The sequence below is a fragment of the Mirounga angustirostris genome, unplaced genomic scaffold (assembly GCF_029215605.1).
Source record: "Mirounga angustirostris isolate CCGP_5_RB_7025 unplaced genomic scaffold, mMirAng1.0.hap1 SCAF_3, whole genome shotgun sequence".
NCBI lineage: Eukaryota > Metazoa > Chordata > Mammalia > Carnivora > Phocidae > Mirounga > Mirounga angustirostris.
The window spans coordinates 103,050,015-103,069,521 of NW_026991711.1; the positions used below are offsets into that span (position 1 = coordinate 103,050,015).

At 39.2% G+C, this 19,507-nt stretch overlaps 2 protein-coding genes across 5 annotated transcripts in view; one reads left to right on the forward strand and one right to left on the reverse strand.

Moving 5' to 3' along the window:
- Positions 1-19,507, forward strand: part of UBXN4 (UBX domain protein 4) — a 58,624-nt gene that overhangs the window by 14,703 nt on the left and 24,414 nt on the right. For all 4 annotated transcript variants that reach the window (XM_064586456.1, XM_064586458.1, XM_064586457.1 and 1 more), the window contains one exon: positions 15,374-15,467. In XM_064586456.1, the coding sequence (XP_064442526.1) occupies positions 15,374-15,467 (94 nt within the window). The remainder of the gene's footprint in view (positions 1-15,373; positions 15,468-19,507) is intronic.
- On the reverse strand, positions 899-11,042 carry LOC123838407 (transcription elongation factor A protein-like 1). The gene is made up of 2 exons (XM_045867405.2): positions 11,016-11,042; positions 899-1,463 (listed from the first exon to the last, which is right to left on the reverse strand). The coding sequence occupies exons 1-2, from the start codon at positions 11,040-11,042 to the stop codon at positions 960-962; spliced, it is 531 nt and encodes a 176-aa protein (XP_045723361.2). The 3' UTR covers positions 899-959.

Below are 19,507 nucleotides of genomic sequence, written 5' to 3' on the forward strand. Positions count from 1 at the left end.
AGCCCATCTAGTGAATTGTTATTTTATTTTTATTCTAAGATTTTTTTTTTTAAGATTTTATTTATTTATTTGACAGAGAGAGACACAGCGGAAGAGGGAACACAAGTGGGGAGCGGGAGAGGGAGAAGCAGGCTTTCTGCTGAGCAGGGAGCCCGATGCAGGGCTCGATCCCAGGACCCTGGGATCATGACCTAAGCTGAAGGCAGACACTTAACGACTGAGCCACCCAGGCACCCCTAAGATTTTTATTTTTAAGTAATCTCTTTGTCCAATGTGGGACTCAGACTTAAAACCCTGAGATCAAGAGTCATATTCTCTACTAACTGAGTTAGCCAGGTGCCCCTAGTGGATTTTTATTTTAGATAAAATTTGGTAACATATTTATACTTTTTTTAAGTTGACCTTTTCTTAATTGACTTTTTTTTTTTTTTTTACTTTTAAGTTCTGAGAAGTATTTATTAAGTGCCACATTGTCTTTATAAGCTGATTGACAGCTTTTAAAGTTTTTCCATTATATATTTTTGCAACAAAAGTAAAATGTTCGTCTTGACAAATGAGAAGTTCCGATGAAGCAAAAATTAAAAACAAACCAGAACACCTGTTACCTCAGATAGCCACTGTTAAGCCATTTAAGTATATAAGTTTTTTCTTTGCATATTAATATAAAATATACATTTTTTACAAAAATGGGATACAACATATACTTTTTGAAAATTTTCTTTCACTTCACGATATATAATGTACATCTTTTCATGCAAATGGGTGAGACCCATGATTGGAAAAGGGAAACTTCCAGCTTGTGGGTGGGGAAAACCCAATTTTATGCCAGTTACAAGTGAAACACCTAGAATAAAGCCACGCGAAAAGTTATGATTGAGATGGGGAAAGGTATATGAGAAGATACAACCTTCAGGTGGCAATACTTATATCAGGCAAAACAGAATTAAAGGCCGAACACATTAAATAGGATGAGGACGATTCCGTCTCGCCTTCCAGTGCATAACCATCAATTTGTTGTGTACTCTTTTCATTTCTTCCATCTCCTCTGCTACCTTTATCATCTCCTCATTGCTTAAATTTCTGCCGTGTGTGTCCCCTCTAAATTGCGGGCGAGAGCGAGCCAGCCTCTCTTTAAAGCTTCCTTCTTCTAGCTTATGTTTTCCCACTCCACAAGGAGGCTGCTCCATGGGAGGGCGCTCTTCAAAAAGGTCCCTTCCAGAAAGGTGCTCCTGAGGAGGGTGCTCCTCGGATACCAGCATCTCGGGAAGGAGCTCCTCGGGAAAGAACTCCTCCTCTGAGGACTGCTCCTTGGAAGATGGTTCCTCTGGAGACTGCTTTTTGGGAGAGTGCTCCACAGGAGGCTGCTCCTCATCCATCCTGGGTGCTCCCTGTGGCTGTTCTTCATGTTCTTTGCAGGATTTTTCCGTGTTCAGGACGGTCTGGACCTCTCCTGGCAGTTTGCTCTAGGAGTCCTCGAGGCGCACTGCTGTGACCTGCAGATCTGCAGACTTCCTTCTCCTCTTCCCCTCGACCAAAGGGCAGGAGGCAGACGGTGTCTGGACAGGCAAAAAGGACCAGGAGGGAGGGACTCGGGCAGACATAGGCTCCTGGTCACATGAGGGCTGCCCGTCACCGCCAAGCTCAGATCCTGTTACCTTCTTAATAGAGTTTTAAAATATTTTTTATTTTTATTTTTATTAGAGAGAGAACTCGTACAAGTGGGGGAGGAGAAGGAGAGAGAGAATATTAAGCAGGCTCCATGCTCAGTGCAGAGCCCAATGTGGGGCTCGATCTCATGACCCTGAGATCATGACCTGAGCCGAAATCAAGAATTGGTCACTTAACCGACTGAGCCACCCTATAGACTTTTTTTTAGAGCAGTTCTAGGTTTACAACAAAATTAAGAGGAAGGTACAGATTTCCTATATACCTTCTGCGCCACTATCTACATCTTTCACGGAAGTGGTACATTTGTTACAACTAATGAATCCACATTTAACACCATTGTAATCAGGCAGAGTCCATAGTTTGTTTTCTCTTGGTGTTCTACATTCTATGAGTTTGGACAAATGCATAATATAGAACAAAGTATTTTTACTGCCCTAAAGGTCCTCTGTGCTCTCCCTGTTCATCCTTACTGATCTTTAGTTTTGCCTTTTCCAAAATGTCATATAGTAGTGTTTTCAAATTGGCTTCTTTCACTTAGTAATATGCATTTAAGCTTCCCTCGTGTCTTTTCATCACTTGATAGCTCATTTCTTTTTAGAGCTGAATAATATTCCATTGTCTAGATGTACCACGGTTTATTAATCCATTCACCTACTGAAGGGACATCTTGGTTTCTTCCAAGTTTTAGCAATTATGAATAAAGCTGCTGTAAGCATCTGTGTGCAGGTTTCTGTGTGAATATAAGTTTTTTTACTTTCTTTGGGTAAATACCAAGGTCGTGATTGCTGGATTGTGTGCTAAGAATATGTTTAGTTTTGTAAGAAGCCATCAAGCTGTCTTCCAAAGTGGCTGTACCATTTTGCAGGTAAAATGATTCTAGATTTTCTTATTCTTCCTTCCATCTCTTCCTCCTCTTTTAACTTTTTATTTTGAAATAGTTTGACTCACAGAAAGTTACAGTAGTTATTCTTGGTCCCTGAGTACCATTTACCAACATTTTATTCAATTTATCTTTTAATTCATTTCATTTTTCTTTACCTCATTGAGTTATAATGGCTCTAGCTCATCTCAGGATTGCCGTTTTTTTTGTCTTTTCCCCTGATAATGAGTCCCATTTTCCTTTTGGACCTTGTGTCAAGAAATTTTGGATTGTATCTTGTACATTGTTGTAGACACTCTGGATTCTGTTATACTCCTACAAACCTTGTTGATGCTTTTGTTTCAGTAGGCACTTAACTTTAACTCAAACTCTGCCTTACCTGAAGTGTGAGTAGAAGCTCTAATCTCAGTTCTTTGTAGCTTTTTTTTTCTTACTTCGTTATGGAAAATTTCAGACTTCTAGAAAAGTAGAGAAAACAGTGTAAGAAATCCCATGAACTCACTGCCTGTCTTCAACTCCTGCCTACTCATGGCTGGTATTGTTTCGTTGGAGCTCCCTACTCCTCTTCTCCTTCTCACTTATTATTTAGAACAAATCTCAGGCATTATATCATTTCATTTTTAAAATATTAGTATGTAAAAGATGAGAACTTTGTCTGTCTATCTATCTATCTATCTATCTATCTATCAATCATCTATAGTAGGCTCCATGCCCAGTGTGAAGCCCAGCTTGGGGCTTGAACTCATGACCCTGAGATCAAGACCTGAGCTGAAATCAAGAGTCAGTCACTTAACTGACTGAGCCACGCAGGCGCCCCTAAAAGATGAGAACTTTAAAAAAATAACCACAGGGCACCTGGGTGGCTCAGTCGTTAAGTGTCTGCCTTCGGCTCAGGTCATGATCCCAGGGTTCTGGGATCGAGCCCCGCATCGGGCTCCCTGCTCTGTGGGAGGCCTGCTTTTCCCTCTCCCTCTTCACCTGCTTGTGTTCCCTCTCTTGCTGTGTCTCTTTCTGTCAAATAAATAAATAAAATATTAAAAATAAATAAATAACCACAAATTGGTATCCCTTATGAAACCTAGAAAATTGAACAGTAATTCCTTTTTATCATTAATTATCTAGGTAGTATTTATATTACATTAAATTTTTGTTTGTTTGGAGTCAGTCCAATATATTGTTATTGCTTGATGAGTCTTCCTTTTTCTTTTTTTTTGTCTTATTTTTCATTTCATAAACAGTTTACCATTCTCACTGTTTTTTTTCTGTAACTTCCCACAGTCTGGATTTTGCTGCATTCTTTTTTTTTTTTTTTAAGTTTTTATTTTAATCACCCGGTGCTCATCACAAATGCACTCCTTAATCCCTGTCACCTATTTCATCCATCCCCCCACCTGTCCACCTCCCCTATGGTAACCATCAGTTCTCTATAGTTAAGAGTCTGTTTCTTGGTTTGTGTCTCTCTCTTTTTTCTCACTTTGCTCATTTGTTTTGTTTCTTAAATTCCCCATATGAGTGAAATCATTGGTATTTGTCTTTCTCTGACTGACTTATTGCACTTAGCATTATACTCTGTAGCTCTATCCATGCAGTTGCAAATAGCAAGATCCATTCTTTTTTATGGCTGAATAATATTCCTCTGTGTGTGTGTGTGTGTGTGTGTGTACCACATCTTCTTTATCTGTTCATCAGTCAGTGGACTTTGGGCTACTTCCATAATTTGGCTATTGTAAATAATGCTGCTATAAACATAGGGTTGCATGTATGACTTTGAATTAGTGTTTTTATGTTCTTTGAGTAAATACCTAGTGGTGCAATTGCTGGGTCATAGGATAGTTCTATTTTTAACTATTTGAAAAACCTCTACATTGTTTTCCAGAGTGGCTGCACCAGTTTGCATTCCCATCAGTAGTACAAGAGGGTTTCCTTTCTCCACATTCTCTTCAACACTTCTTTTTGATTTTAACCATTCTGATAGGTGTGAGGTGATATCACACTGTAGTTTTGATTTACATTTCCCTGATAGGTGATGATGAGCATCTTTTCATGTATGTGTTGACCATTTGGATGTCTTCTTTGGAGAAATGTCTGTTCATATCTTTGCCCATTTTTAAGTTGGATTATTTATTTTCAGGGTGTTGAGGTTTAGTTTTAGATTTTTTTTTTTAAGATTTCTATATATTTTAGAGAGTGCACATGTGAGTGGGGTGAGGGGCGGAGGGGGAGGGAGAGGGACAAGCAGACTCCCCGCTGAGCACAGAGCCTGATGCAGGGCTGAACCCCATGACCCTGAGACCATGACCCAAGCTGAAATCAAGAGTTGGATGCCCAACCAACTGAGCCACCCAGGCACCCCTAAGGTTTTATTTTTAAGTAATCTCCGTAACCAGTGTAGGGCACAAACTCACAACCCCAGGATTAAGAGTAGCGTGCTCCATTGAATGAGCCAGCCAGTTGCCCCATGGGTGTTGAATTTTTGTTAAGTTCTTTATATATTTTGGTTACTAACCCTTTATCAGATACGTCATTTGCAAGTATCTTCTTCCATTCCAGAGATTGCTTTTTAGTTTTGTTGATTGTTTACTTTGCTATACAGAGTAGTCCCAATAGTTTTTGCTTTTGTTTCTCTTGCCTCAGGACATATATCTAGAAAGATGTTGTTACAGTTGATATCAGAGAAACTACTGCCTGTGTTCTCTTCTAGGATTTTTATGGTTTCAGGTCTCACATTTGGGTCTTTAATCCATTTTGAGTTTATTTTTGTGTGTATGGTGGAAGAAAGTGGGCCAGTTTCATTCTTTTGCATGTAGCTGTCCAGTTTTCCCAGCACCTTTTGTTGAAGATTCTTTTTCCCATTGCATATTCTTTCCTGCTTTGTCGAAGATTAATTGACCATATAAGTTGTGGCTTTATTTTCGGTTTTCTGTTTTGTGCCAGTACTATACTGTTTTGATTACTACTGCTTTGTGATATAACTTGAAGTTCATAATTGTGATGCCTCCAGCTTTGCTTTTCAAGATTGCTTTGGCTATTTTGGGCTTTTTTGTGGTTCCATACAAATTTTAGGATTGTCTGTTCTAGTTCTTTGAAAAATGCTGTTGGTATTTTGATAGAGACTGTATTAAATGTGTAGATTACTTCAGGTAGTATAGACATTTTAACAATATTTGTTATTCCAGTCCATGGGCATAGCATCTTTCCATTTCTTTGTGTCCTCTTCACTTTCTTTCATCAGTGTTTTATAGTTTTTAGAGTACTGGTCTTTCACCTCTTTGGGTAGGTTTATTCCTAGATATCTCATTATTTTTGGTCTAGTTGTAAATGGGATTATGTTCCTAATTTCTCTTTCTGCTGCTTCATTGGTGCATAGAAATGTAACATTTCTGTGCAATGATTTTGTTATCTGCAACTTTACTGAACTCATTTATCAGTTTTAGCTGTTTTTTGGTGGCGTCTTTTTGGGTTTTCTCTGTATGATATCATGTCATCTGTAAATAGTGAAAGTTTTACTTCTTCCTTGCCAATTTGGATGCCTTTTATTTCTTTTTGTTGTCTCATTGCTGTGGCTAGGACTTCCAATACTGTGTTGAATAAAAGTGGTGAGAGTGGCCATCCTAGTTTTGTTCCTGACCATAGGGGAAAAGCTTTTTCCCCATTGAGGATGATGTTAGCTGTGGATTTTGTGTATATGTGGCCTTTATTATGTTGAGATCTGTTCTCTCTAGACCTACTTTGTTGAGGGTTTTTGTCATGAATGGATGTTGTACTTTGTCATATCCATTTTTTCTGTCTATTGAAATGATCATGTGATTCTTATCCTTTCTCTGTATTGATGTGGCATATCACATTGATTGATACATAAATATTGAGCCACCCATGGAACCTGTGAATAAATCCCATTTGATTGTGGCAAATGATTGCTTTTTATTTTTAATTTTTTTAACTAAACTCTACCCCCTATGTGGAGTTTGAACTCGACCCTGAGATCAAGAGTCACATGCTTTTCTAGCTGAGCCAGCCAGGCACCCCATGGTGATTTTTTTTTTTTTAATGTATTGTTGGATTCAGTTTGCTAGTATTTTGTTGAGGATATTTGCATATATATTCATCAGAGATACTGACCTGTAGTTTTCTTTTTGTGTGTTGTCTGTTTGGTTTTGGTATCAGGGTAATGCTAGCCTCATGGAATATATTTGGAAGTTTTCCTTCCTTTTCTAGTTTTTTGAATCTTTGAGAAGAATAGGTATTAACTCTTCCTTATTTGATAGAATTTGCCTGTTAAGCCATCTGGTCCTGGACTTTTGGTTCTTGGGAGTGTTTTGATTACTGATTCAGTTTATTTGCTAGTAATTGGTCTTGTTCAAATTTTCTGTTTTCTTCCAGTTTCTCTTTCAGTAGTTTATATGTTTCTAGGTATTTATCCATTTCTCCTGGGTTGTTCAGTTTGTTGGTGTATATTTTATTATAATATTCTCTTACAGTTGTTTGTATTTCTGTGGTGTTGGTTGTTATTTCTCTTCTCTTACTTTGTTGATTCTATGTATTTGAGTCCTGTCTCTTTTTTTCTTGTTAAGTTTCGCTAGAGGTTAATCAATTTTATTGATTTTTTTCAAAGAACCAGCTCCTGATTTCATTGATCTGTTCGAATGTTTTTTAGTTTCTATTTCACTTCTTTCTTTCTTTCTTTTTTTTTAAAGGTTTTATTTATTTGACAGAGAGACAGCGAGAGAGGGAACACGAGCAGGGGTAGTGGGAGAGGGAGAAGCAGGCCTCCCGCGGAGCAGGGAGCCTGATGCGGGGCTCGATCCCAGGACCCTGGGATCATGACCTGAGCCGAAGGCAGACGCTTAATGACTGAGCCACCCAGGCGCCCCTCTATTTCACTTATTTCTGCTCTATATTATTTCCTTCCTTCTGCTGGTTTTAGGTTTGTTTGTTGTTCTTTTTCTAGCTCTTTGATGTATAAGGTAGGTTGTTTGAGATTTTTCTTGCTTCTCCGGTTAGGCTTGTATTGCTATAAATTTCTCTGTTAATACTGCTTTTGCTGCATCCTAAATGTTTTGAACTATTGTGTTTTCATTTTCATTTGTTTCTCTGTGCTTTTTATTTCTTCTTTTATTTCCTGGTTTGACCCATTCATTGTTCAGTAGCATATTATTTAACTTCCATGTATTTGTGGTCTCTCCAGATTTTCCTTGTGGTTGACTTCTGGTTTCATAGTGTTGCGGTCAGACAAGATGCACGGTATGACTTAAGTGTTTTTGAATTTGTTGAGGCTTGTTTTGTGGCCTAATACGTGATCTCTTCTGGAGAATGTTTCAAAAGAATGTGTATCCTGTTGCTTTAGGATGGAATGTTCTTGATATATCTGTTAAATCCATTTGGTTCATTAGGTGCGTGTGCCCCTTTGAGTCACTGTTTTTGTATTCTTTGGATAAATACCTGGTAGTGCAATTGCTGGGTCGTAGGGTAGTTCTATTTTTGATTTTCTGAGGAACCTCCACATAGCAGCTATATCCACAATAGCCAAAATATGGGAAGAGCCCAAATGTCCATTGATGGATGAATGGATAAAGAAGATGTGGCATGCGCGCGTGCATGCGCGCACACACACACACACACAGGAATATTACTCAGGCATCAGAAAGAACGTAATCTTGCCATTTGCAATGACAGGGATGGAACTAGAGCATACTATGCTAAGTGAAGTAAGTCAGTCAGAGAAAGACAAATACCATACAATTTCACTCAGTGGAATTTAAGAAACAAAACAGATGAACTTAGGGGAAGGGAAGGAAAAATAAAATAAAAAGAGAGAGGAAGGTAAACCATAGGAGACTCTTAACTATAGAGAACAAACTGAGGGGTGCTGGAGGGGAGTTGGGGGGGGATGGGTTAAATGGGCGATGGGCACTTGTTGTAATGAGCACTGGATATTATATGCAGGTGATGAATCACTAAATTCTACCCCTGAAACTAATACTACACCATATGTTAACTAACTTGAATTTAAATAAAAATCTTGAAAGGAAAAAAAAAAATCCATCTGGTTCAGTGTGTCATTCAAAGCCATTGTTTCCTTCTTGATGTTCTGTTTAGGTGATCTGTCCATTGATATAAGTGGGGTGTTCAAGTCCCCTACTATTATTGTATTATTATTGATTAGTTCCTTTATGTTTATTATTAACTGTTTTATGTATTTGGGTGCTTCTGTGTTGGGTACATGAATATTTACAATTATTATATTTTCTTGTTGGATTGTCCCCTTTATTATTATATAGTATCCTTCTTTGTGTCATTATAGTCTTTGTTTTAAAGTCTGTTTTGTCCAATATAAGTATTGCTCCTCTAGCTTTCTTTTGACATCCATTTGCATGATAAATGTTTCTTCATCCCCTTTTTTTTTTTTTTTAAGATTTTATTTATTTATTTGAAACAGAGAGAGAACATGAGTTGGGGGGGGCAGAGGGAGAGTGAGAAGCAGACTCCCTGTTGAGCAGAGAGCCCCACTCAGGGCTTGATCCCAGGACTCTGGGGTCATGACCTGAGCTGAAGGCAGATGCTTAACTGACTGAGCCACTCAGGCACCTCATTCCCTCACTTTCAGTGCAGATGTATTTAAGTCTAAATTGAGTCTCTTGTAGGCAGCATATAGATGGGTCTTGTTTTCTTATCCATTCTGTCACCCTGTCTTTCGATTGGGGTTTTAGTCCATTTACATTCAACGTAATTATTGATAGATATGTATTTATTGCCATTTTATTATTCGTTTTGTGTTTCTGAAAATTCTCTCTGATCCTTTCTTATCTTTCTCTCTTTCATGGTTTGCTGATTTTCTTCAGTGATATATTTGGATTTCTTTTTTTTTATTCTTTGCATATTTATTAGTGGTTTTGATTGGTGGTTTCCATTAGATTTGTATATAACATCTTCTGTATGTAGCAGTCTATTTTAAATTGATGGTTGTTTAAGTTTGAACCAATTTTCCTCCCCATGTTTTAGGTATATGGTGTCATATTTTACATCATTCTATTTTGAGAGCTCCTTGACTGATTTTTTATATAAATATTCATTTTTACTGTTTTTATGTTTCTACCTTCATACTGTCATTTTTGGTCTTTCCTTTCCATTCCCCTTTAATGTTACTTGCAGGACTGGTGTAGTAGTCATGAGCTCCTTTAGTTTTTGTTTGTCTGAGAAACTCTTTATCTCTCCTTTTCTGAATGATAGCCTTGCTGGATAGAGTATTCCTGGCTGCAGGTTTTTCCCTTTCAGCACTTGGTATATATCATGCAACTCCTTTCTGGCTTGGAAAGTTTCTGGTGAAAAATCCTCTGATTGCCATATGGTGTTTCCTTTTTATGTAACTGTCTTCTTTTATTTCACTGCTTAGTATTTTTTCTTTTTTCTTTTTCCTTTTTTTTTAAAGATTTTATTTTTGAGTAGTCTCTACACCCAATGTGGGGCTCAAACCTACAACCCTGAGATTGAGTCACACACTCCACTGATTGAGCCAGACAGGCACCCCTTAAAATTTTTTCTCTCTTACTATATTTTGCCTTTTTTTTTTTTTTTGAGACAGAATGAGATACAGAGAGCATGAGAGGGAGGAGGGTCAGAGGGAGAAGCAGACTCCCTGCCGAGCAGGGAGCCTGATGCAGGACTCGATCCTGGGACTCCAGGATCATGACCTGAGCTGAAGGCAGTCGCTTAACCAACTGAGCCACCCAGGCACCCTATTTTGCCATTTTAATTGCAGTATGTCTTGGTGTGAATCTGCTTTTATTGATTTTGTTGGGGGTCCTCTGTGCATCCTGGATCTGGATATCTGTTTCCTTCCCCAGATTTGGGAAGTTTTCAGCTATTATTTCTTCACATAAATTCTCTGTCCCCTTTTCTCTCTCCCCTTCTTCTTCTGGGACCCCCTGTAATACAAATTTTATGTTTGATGTTTTCACTGAGTTCCCTAAGTCTGTTCTCGTTTTGCATAATTCTTTTTTCTTGTTTTTGTTCAGTTTGATTACTTTCCATTACTCTTATCTTCTAGGTCATTAATTCATTCCTCTGCTTCTTCCAGCATGCTATTCCTTGCTTCAAGTGTGTTTCTCATTTAGTTTATTGAGCCATTTATCTCTGTTATGTTCTTTCTTTTTCTTTTTCTTTTTTTTTAAGATTTTATTAATTTGAGAGAGAGCATGCCTGTGCACATGAACGGGGGGAAGGGGCAGAGGGAGAAGCAGACTCCCTGCTGTGCAGGGAGCCTGATGCGGGTCTCGATCACAGGACTCTGAGATCATGACCCGAGCTGAAGGCAGCTGCTGCCTAACTGACTGAGCCACCCAGGCACCCCTCTGCTATCTTATTTCTTATCTCTGTGTTAATGGTCATTGATGTCCTCTACTCTTTTCTCAAGTCCAGTGAGTATCCTTATGATCATTGCTTTAAATCCTCCATCAGGCATGTTACTTACATCTGTTTTGCTTAGATCTCCAGCCATGGCCTTGTTTTGTTCTTTAATTTGGGACAAATTCCTCTGTCCTCACATTTTGTCTAAGTCTCTGTGCCTGTTTCTGTGTGCTAGGAAAGTCTGCTACGTCTCCTGTTCTTGAGGGTAATGATTTAATGAAGAAGAGGTCCTGTAGTGCCCTGCAGTGTAGCATCCTCTGTTCCCCAGGGCCCGCGCTTCTGGGAGTGTGTCCAATGTGTGCTTCATGCACTCTGCTGTTGTGTCCTGGCTGCTTTATGCTTCAGGCCAGTTGTCTGCAGATGCTCTCTTTGTCTTTTTGTCTTTTGTGGACAGTGTTTGGTTCCTGGCCTGAAAGTGGTGTGCCCTGGTCTGCTTGTGAAATGACACCTGTCACCACCGCCACCAGAGTTGAGACCCCACTATACTCCAGGGTTGGGAGATGTGTTGTGAGCAGGGATTTGGGCTGGTCTTTCAGGGAAGGGGGCTCACCATGCTGGGACTGAGGCAATATGACTGGGAAGGGTAGTTTTTCCAGAGTGTGAGGGGGCAGGGCTTGTTCTAAGCAAGTTAGGTAGCAAGTGTGGGTGCTGTGCTGTTTCCCGCTTGTGGCTGTGTTTATGCTGAGGGGTGAGGGAGGGAAATGGTGCTGGCCAGTTCCTTTGTTTCTGGAGGGGTCTCTCTGTCAGTGCTGCTTCTCTGGGACACAGTCTGAGATGAGCAACTAACTTCCCCATTATGTGCTCCAGGTACTCTTTGGATCACTGTTTTCCATGCTGCATGTCTCTGGGCTGTTTGCCCTGCCTTTTCTCCAAGAGCAGCCCCAGTGTCCTTTGAGCTCTCCCAGAGCCAAGTACACTGACCTTTAAAACTCTAGGCTTTAAGCCCTGCTGGTTAGAAGAACTCATGAAATTTGGGCCCTCTTGCTTTCCAAGCCAGTTGCTCTGGCGGTTTGTCTTCCCTGTGCACTCCCCTCTCTTATCTGTTTCTCACCCTTCTCCACAACCACAGTCCTCTCTCCTCCTCAACATCCATGATTCGTTTCTCTTCCAAAGTGCGTCTCTGCATTTCCTACCTTCTTTGATGTGACTTCTTTTCTACTTTTAGTTGTGGAGTATGTTCTGCCAGTCTTCAGGTGTATTTAGGATAATTTGATAGTTATCTATTTGTATTTGTGGGATGAGACCAGCCTAGGGTCCTCCTACTTCACCTCCATCTTCCCCTCAATGTGGACCTTGCTGCATTCTTATGGTATTATGTAAATATTCTTCTAAGTTGTTAATTAAAATTACAGGCTTGAACAGATTTAGGTTCATTATGTATTCTTTTTTGGCAAGACTGCTTTGTAAGTGGGAGATACATTATGCCTAATTATCCAGTTATGTTTTTAAACCTTCAGTTAGAACTTTTAATAAATTTTCATTATGTTTGGATGTTTATCAGTTGTTTTAGTTTAGCATTTTTTTTGAAAATCTGGAACTTTTCATTCATTAATTACCTGTTAAATATGAGCTAATATAAGCTTTTCATGCATATAAGCTGTTTCATGCATAAAGTTATAAATGTATATTCTGTACTTTTAAGTCACTCTGCCATGCCATTGGAAATCTTACTGTATATAACATCTATCCATTTTTCTTTGTGTTTAGTCATAGATCCATCTAACTGTATTGTTCAGCACCGTTTTTTTCAACTGTCTACAAGTTATCTTCCACAGTTCTGTTAATTTTTTTGCTGTATTAAGATATGAGTGTCCTTGGCATTCATTTTATTTATTTAAGAAATTGATTTATTTCCTATTTAACACACACCAGATGTTAGTGGTTACCACTCCTTATTCAAGGGTTGCATTTAGTGATGTGCCAGTAAATATTTAAGAAGAGGCTCTGTTGGGGGTGGGGGGAGGGCCCTTATTGGCAGTATTTGCTAATTTCCAAGGTGTAAACACTCCTGCTGTGGCTGGTTTCAGATTATCTAGGTGATGCCACTGAATGCAGAGGTAGGAATAGATGTGCATCATCAGCTCTAGTTAGTAATTCTCCTATTCCACCACCACTGTGATAGCTGAAGCACTTACTTTGTGCTATCTTAGTAAAAGTGTAAGCGGGGGCGCCTGGGTGGCTCAGTCGTTAAGCGTCTGCCTTTGGCTCAGGTCATGATCCCAGGGTTCTGGGATCAAGCCCCACATCGGGCTCCCTGCTCAGCAGGAAGCCTGCTTCTCCCTCTCCCACTCCCCCTGCTTGTGTTCCCTCTCTTGCTGTCTCTCTCTGTCATATAAATAAATAATCTTTAAAAAAAATTAAATCTAAAAAAAAAGTAAAAGTGTAAGCATTTTATTTGAATTAACATAACTCTATGAGGTTACTGTTCCCATTTTATAGATAAGACCCAGATTAAGTAATTTACTAAAGTAATAGAACAAGATTTGAATCCAGATTTTGTTTCTTCATAGTCCTTGCTCTTTTTTTTTTTTTTAAAAGATTTATTTATTTGACACAGAGAGAGAGCACAAGCAGGGGGAGTGGCAGGGAGAGGGAGAAGCAGCCTCCCCGCTGAGCAGGGAGTCCAGTGCGGGGCTCGATCCCAGGACCCTGGGATCATGACCTGAGCTGAAAGCAGATGCTTAACCAACTGAGCCACCCAGGCACCCCACCCCAGTCCTTGCTCTTTCAAAGATCAAAAATGTAAAGAATCAAGTTAGTCACAAGTGGTAAGGAAAAAAATGGCAGAGGTTCTAAAGGGAAGTACCAGAACATAGCTGTTCTCTACAAGCCAAGGAGAAAATTCTGGCCTTCAGGAAACTTTTTTTTTAAGATTTTATTTACTTATTTTTTTTTTTTTGAGAGAGAGAGAGTGCAAGCTGGGGAGGAGCAGAGGGAGAGGGACAAGCAGTCTTTGCGCTGAGTGCAGAGCCCGACACAGGACTCGATCTCATGACCTGGAGATCATGGCCTGAGCCAAAATCACGAGTCAGATGCTTAACTGACTGAGCCACCCAGATGCCCCAGGAAATATTTAAAAATATACAGATCTTCCTTGACTTATGATGCGGTTACAGCCTGATACACCCATTCTAAGTTGAAAATATTGTAAGTCAGAAATGAATTTAATACACCTAAACTACTGAACATCATAGCTTAGTCTAGCCTACCTTAAACATGCTCAGAACACTTAAACAGTAGCTTACAGTTGGGCAAAGTCATCTAACACAAAGCCTATTTTATAATGAAGGGTTGACTCTCTGATGTAATTTATTGACTACTGTAGTGAAAGTGCGAACAGAATGGTTGTATGGGTACAGAATGATATAAGTGTGTTAGTTGTTTGTCCTTGTGATTTTGTGGTTGACTGAGAGCTGCCACTGTCCATTATCACAAGACAGTATCTTAGTGCATTATCTGTAGCCCAGGAAAAGATCAAAATTGGAAGTATGGTTTCTAGAATGTGTATTACTTCTGCACCATCATGAAGTTGAAAAACTATAAGGCAAACCATAGTTAAGTTGGAGGCCATCTAGTACTAGTGTAGATAAAAATAGCTTCTTTAAGGAATTACTCTGGTTTGCAAAAGCAGATCACTTGGACCAGTATAAGTCTAGAGTGATACCCAGGATCAGACTTTGCCTCTAGAACTTTACATGTGACTGTGGCTACTGTATTGGACAGCATAGATATTGGACAGTGATGCTCTAGAGTGAAGCCTACCCATGGTCAGTCATGCTTACTCTTTTTGTTATGTTCCCGAACTTCTGCCAGAATAATACTTCTTCATGTTTTCCCTTTGACTCTGACTTTGGTGGCCCTCAGCCAGGGTAACTACCTTATTTTCCACTTATATACTGTTGTATCCAGATCCAAATGCCAAAATTAGTAATTGCTCATTTCTTTCTCTCTCTCTCTCTCTTTTTTTTTTTTTTAAGTAAACTCTACGTCCAGTGTGGGGCTCAAACTCACAAACCTGAATCGCATGCTCTAGTGACTGAGCCCAGCCAGGTGCCCCAGTAATGACTCATTTCTTATCTTCTTCATTATAAGGAAAAATTTTTAATGTTTAAGAAGATTAACAAATGGGGGCGCCTGGGTGGCTCAGTCGTTAAGTGTCTGCCTTCGGCTCAGGTCATGATCCCAGGGTCCTGGGATCGAGCCCCGCATCAGGCTTGCTGCTCAGCGGGAAGCCTGCTTCTCCCTCTCCCACTCCCCCTGCTTGTGTTCCCTCTCTCGCTGTGTCTCTCTCTCTCTCTCTCTGTCAAATAAACAAAAATCTTAAAAAAAAAAAGGATTAACAAATGTAACCTAAAACATTTATACATTTTAAAATTAGGCATTAAATACAATATTCTTATTTCTTTTTATTAAATAATTAAGGAGGAGAAAGTTCAGGCCATGCCAGTCCATCTCAGGAGCCTGGTGGATGTTCAAATCAGAGACCTCCGGAGGACCTCACTGTCAGAGTGGAAAGGTTTGCTCTTATTTTTGCAAATAGTATTTTTAAAATAGAGAGTGGTTTTCAGTTACTTAATTAATTTGAATAAAAGTTAAAATTACACAAATGAAGTTTCAGAATCTTGGGTTGAAATTTTTTATTTCCTGGCCAACTTATTTGTATCCATAAAAACTATATTCTACAAATAAAGTTGGGTATCTGAAGTCATCAGTCACCTTTAGGTCTGATCAGCCTAAGAATCTCTTTCACTGGTTTTTGGTACATGTGTGTTTCTCTCCATCACTTCTGCTTTTAACACTCTATGCCATAGGATAGTAAGTTCCAGGTGGGAAGAACTTCAGCTACTTTTATGACTGTACTGAGTCTTGGTTTTGCATAAGTGGGTGTCTGTTAAATGTCATGTGTTATTAGTTGGTGTAATAATCAGATACAGATTTCTGACTTTTTGTGGTTTGTAGTTTAGTATTTTTAATAACAGAAATTACCAAATTAGAGTCCTTTATAGTATGATTCTTTTTTTTTTTTTTAAAGATTTTATTTGACACAGACACAGCAAGAGAGGGAATACAAGCAGAAGGAGTGGGAGAGGGAGAAGCAGGGAGCCCGATGCAGGGCTCGATCCCAGGACTCTGGGATCATGACCCGAGCTGAAGGCAGATGCTTAAGGACTGAGCCACCCAGGCGCCCCTATAGTATGATTCTGAAGTTACATGAATTGTAAATGGATAAAGCAGGAATATTTTTTGATCCTGACCTAAAACAACTTAGTGTTATATGGAAGTTAAAATTCCTTAGATTTGAGTTTCTTGTCCACACAGATGCTATGGGGAAACAAGTTTCAGAATGACTACTGACATTGGGCATTTGGGTTTGCTCATGACTGAGAATCAGCTTTATTTCAGCAAAACCTAGATTCTGATGGTTCTTTGTAGGAGTCACGGCAGGGCCAAGATCTTGAGCTAAAAAGGATAGATTTGCTCACGGTGGTGAGAAGAGGTAGAAGGCTCAAAGAATATTAGCAGGGAACCAAAGTTCACCCAGTGGTTCATCCTCTTTGTTTCATTCTGTTTTGCTAACACCAAGTCCCATCACTGGGCATCTTTATTTGCACCACCTTGGGGGGAAGTGACAAAAGGTCAGAAAAGGATTTGGAGACTTGGGGGGAATGAGAAGACACACAGCAGATATCCCTTCATTGTAGGGTGGGCTTACGTGCTATTTAATTGCAGTGTGAAAGGGGAGTTTCTCTTGTTTCATAATAGCTTCCAACCAGGTCCCCCTTCCATTCTTAAGTAAGAGCGTGTCTGCCCCTGTCTGCCTATATGGTTTATCTGCCTATGGTTTATGCTATAAACAAATATACCATCTTTAATTAAAAGAAACTACGCTGGTGTATATGTGTTATATATAGTATATTGAGTCAGATAAAGACAGTTTAAGACATAGAAGAAAACATTTATATTAATATCTATGAAAGGGAAATTAAGGGATTTTTTCTTTGCTTTCTTCTGAGGTTGCCAAACTGTCTTCATTGAGCATTGTTACTTTTATAATCGCATATCAGGATAGAGTGGGTCTACAAGTTGTTTGAGATCCTTAAACTGAAAAAAACTTCAAAGCACTCTTGGAGATACATACATGTATATTTTTTTAAACCATATACTGTTAGAACCCGTTACATGAAATGTATGTGGGCTAGGGCCTTTTAAAAAAGGACACTAGTGTTAAAATTGGATGAAATGTTGGCATACTTACAAATGGAACAGTTTTCATTGGGAAGTAACTGTTCTCTGTTTAAACAACTTTTGAAAAATCCAGGTCATATAATTAAACCATAAAAGCATTTCAGATTGTTGTTGAGATTAATTTATCAGACTCAGCTAACCAGTAAAGCCTAGGTGCTAATATAGATTATTTCCTACACTGTGGTCCTGTATTTTATTCATCTGAGTTGTAACCTATTAGGAGTTTTGTTTCTTTTATGGAATTGGATTCACTGACAATGACAACTAAAAAAAATAGCCTATATAATATTCCTATCCCAAATGGCATCTTAGCTCATCATTTTACCCTTCGGGTGGCCTTCATCTCCATCATCCCTTGTCATAGACTCTGTAGTGCTTTTATGCCGTTGACTTACCCATCTTCTTTTTTTTTTTTTTTTTAAGATTTTATTTATTTGACAGAGAGACATAGTGAGAGGGGGAACACAAGCAGGGGGAGTAGGAGAGGGAGAAGCAGGCTTCCTGCGGATCAGGGAGCCCGATGTAGGACTTGATCCCAGAACCCGGGGATCACGACCTGAGCTGAAGGCAGACGCTTAACGACTGAGCCACCCAGGCGCCCCGACTTACCCATCTTCTGCAGGTTATTCGGTTCTGAAACCCTAATGTACTGCTAGTTTTCCCTGGCCCATAGAACTGAGCTGCAGTGCTTTTTCGCAGCCCAGATAAATGTGACACATCAAATACCTATGGTGTAATCTGATACTTATAGAATTTTGTAATACTAAGCTGTGTGAAGCAAAATATATATACATTTTTCTCTAACTTTGAATATATTTTAAAATTTCTGTCCTACAGATTAAAAATTCAGCCTTGGGCGCCTAGGTGGCTCAGTCGTTAAGTGTCTGCCTTCAGCTCAGGTCATGATCCCGGGGTCCTGGGATCGAGCCCCGCATCGGGCTCCCTGCTCGGAGGGAAGCCTGCTTCTCCCTCTCCCACTCCCCTTGCTTGTGTTCCTCTCTCGCTGTGTCTCTCTCTGTCAAATAAATAAAATCTTTAAAAATGGTAATAATAAAAAAATAAAAACTCAGCCTTAAAATTTGGCAGGTTGGATTATTAAATATAGGATTCTCATCATCCTCTCAAGCCATAACATGTGTTTCCAGAGACCAAGTTTCTGGAAAACTAAGTACTTCCCACTAGATCTTAGGCTTTTTTCTCATCTGGCTTCAAGGAGATGGAGTTTTGTTAGGTGAAAAGGTGACTACATCAAATTGATGTCAGCTCAGAAACTCATCCTATCCCATACATATTAAGAAAAAAATCTGGGGCGCCTGGGTGGCTCAGTTGGTTGAGCGTCTGCCTTCGGTTTGGGTCGTGATCTCAGGATCCTGGCATCAAGCCCTGCATTGGGCTCCCTGCTCAGCGGAGAGCTTGCTTCTCTCTCTCCCTCTGCTGCTCCCCTTGCTTGTGCCCTCTCTCTGTCAAATAAATAAAGTCTTAAAAAAAAAGAAAAAAAAACTGTCTTAAAGGGAAGTAAACTTGATTTTTTAAGAAACAGATTGATGATTTGTAATTGTGAGATCTCAATTTTTCTTAATATTAATTAAAACGTATACAATTTTATTTTCAAAGCTAAAAGATGTGAAACTTGAATCTTTTTTTTTTTTTTTTTTAATAATGTCTATGCCCAGCGGTGGGGCTCGAACTCACGACCCTGAGATCAAGAGTTGTATGCTCTACCAACTGATCCAGTCAGGTGGCCCTGAAATTTGAATCTTTTAGCGACTCACATGAAAAGATAAATCTTTAGTTAAATTTTGCTTATGTTTTTATGTCATTATGTTTAAAAATTGGCAGAATTCTCTGGGAAAGATAATAGATATATTATCAATTAATTCTACCATCAATTCCAACCTTTTTTTGGGGAAAGGTTTCAAGCCTGAAAAAGTTGAAAGAATAGTATAATGACCTTTTTTTTTTTTTTTTTTGCCAATTTATTTGAAAGTTGCAGACATCATTTTCATTTTACCCTAAATACTTCAGTGTGTATCTCCTAAGAATAAAAACATTGGCTGAGATTTTATGGGCTCGGAGCAGGGGCTACAGCCTAGGAAGGGGCCTGGGAGTCTCTGCCTACTGATTCATGCCCTACCCCATTCCTCAGGCCAATGAACACAATTTAGCAGTGGATTCCTGGATGCAGGAGTGATGAAACAGTCAATAGTTATGTCATTGAGTAAGATGCAATGGGCTTTTCAACTAGATTAGAACAAAATAACATCTGTTTTTCTCAGAAGAGAATTCTGCAAGTGGCATGTAATTAAAGAC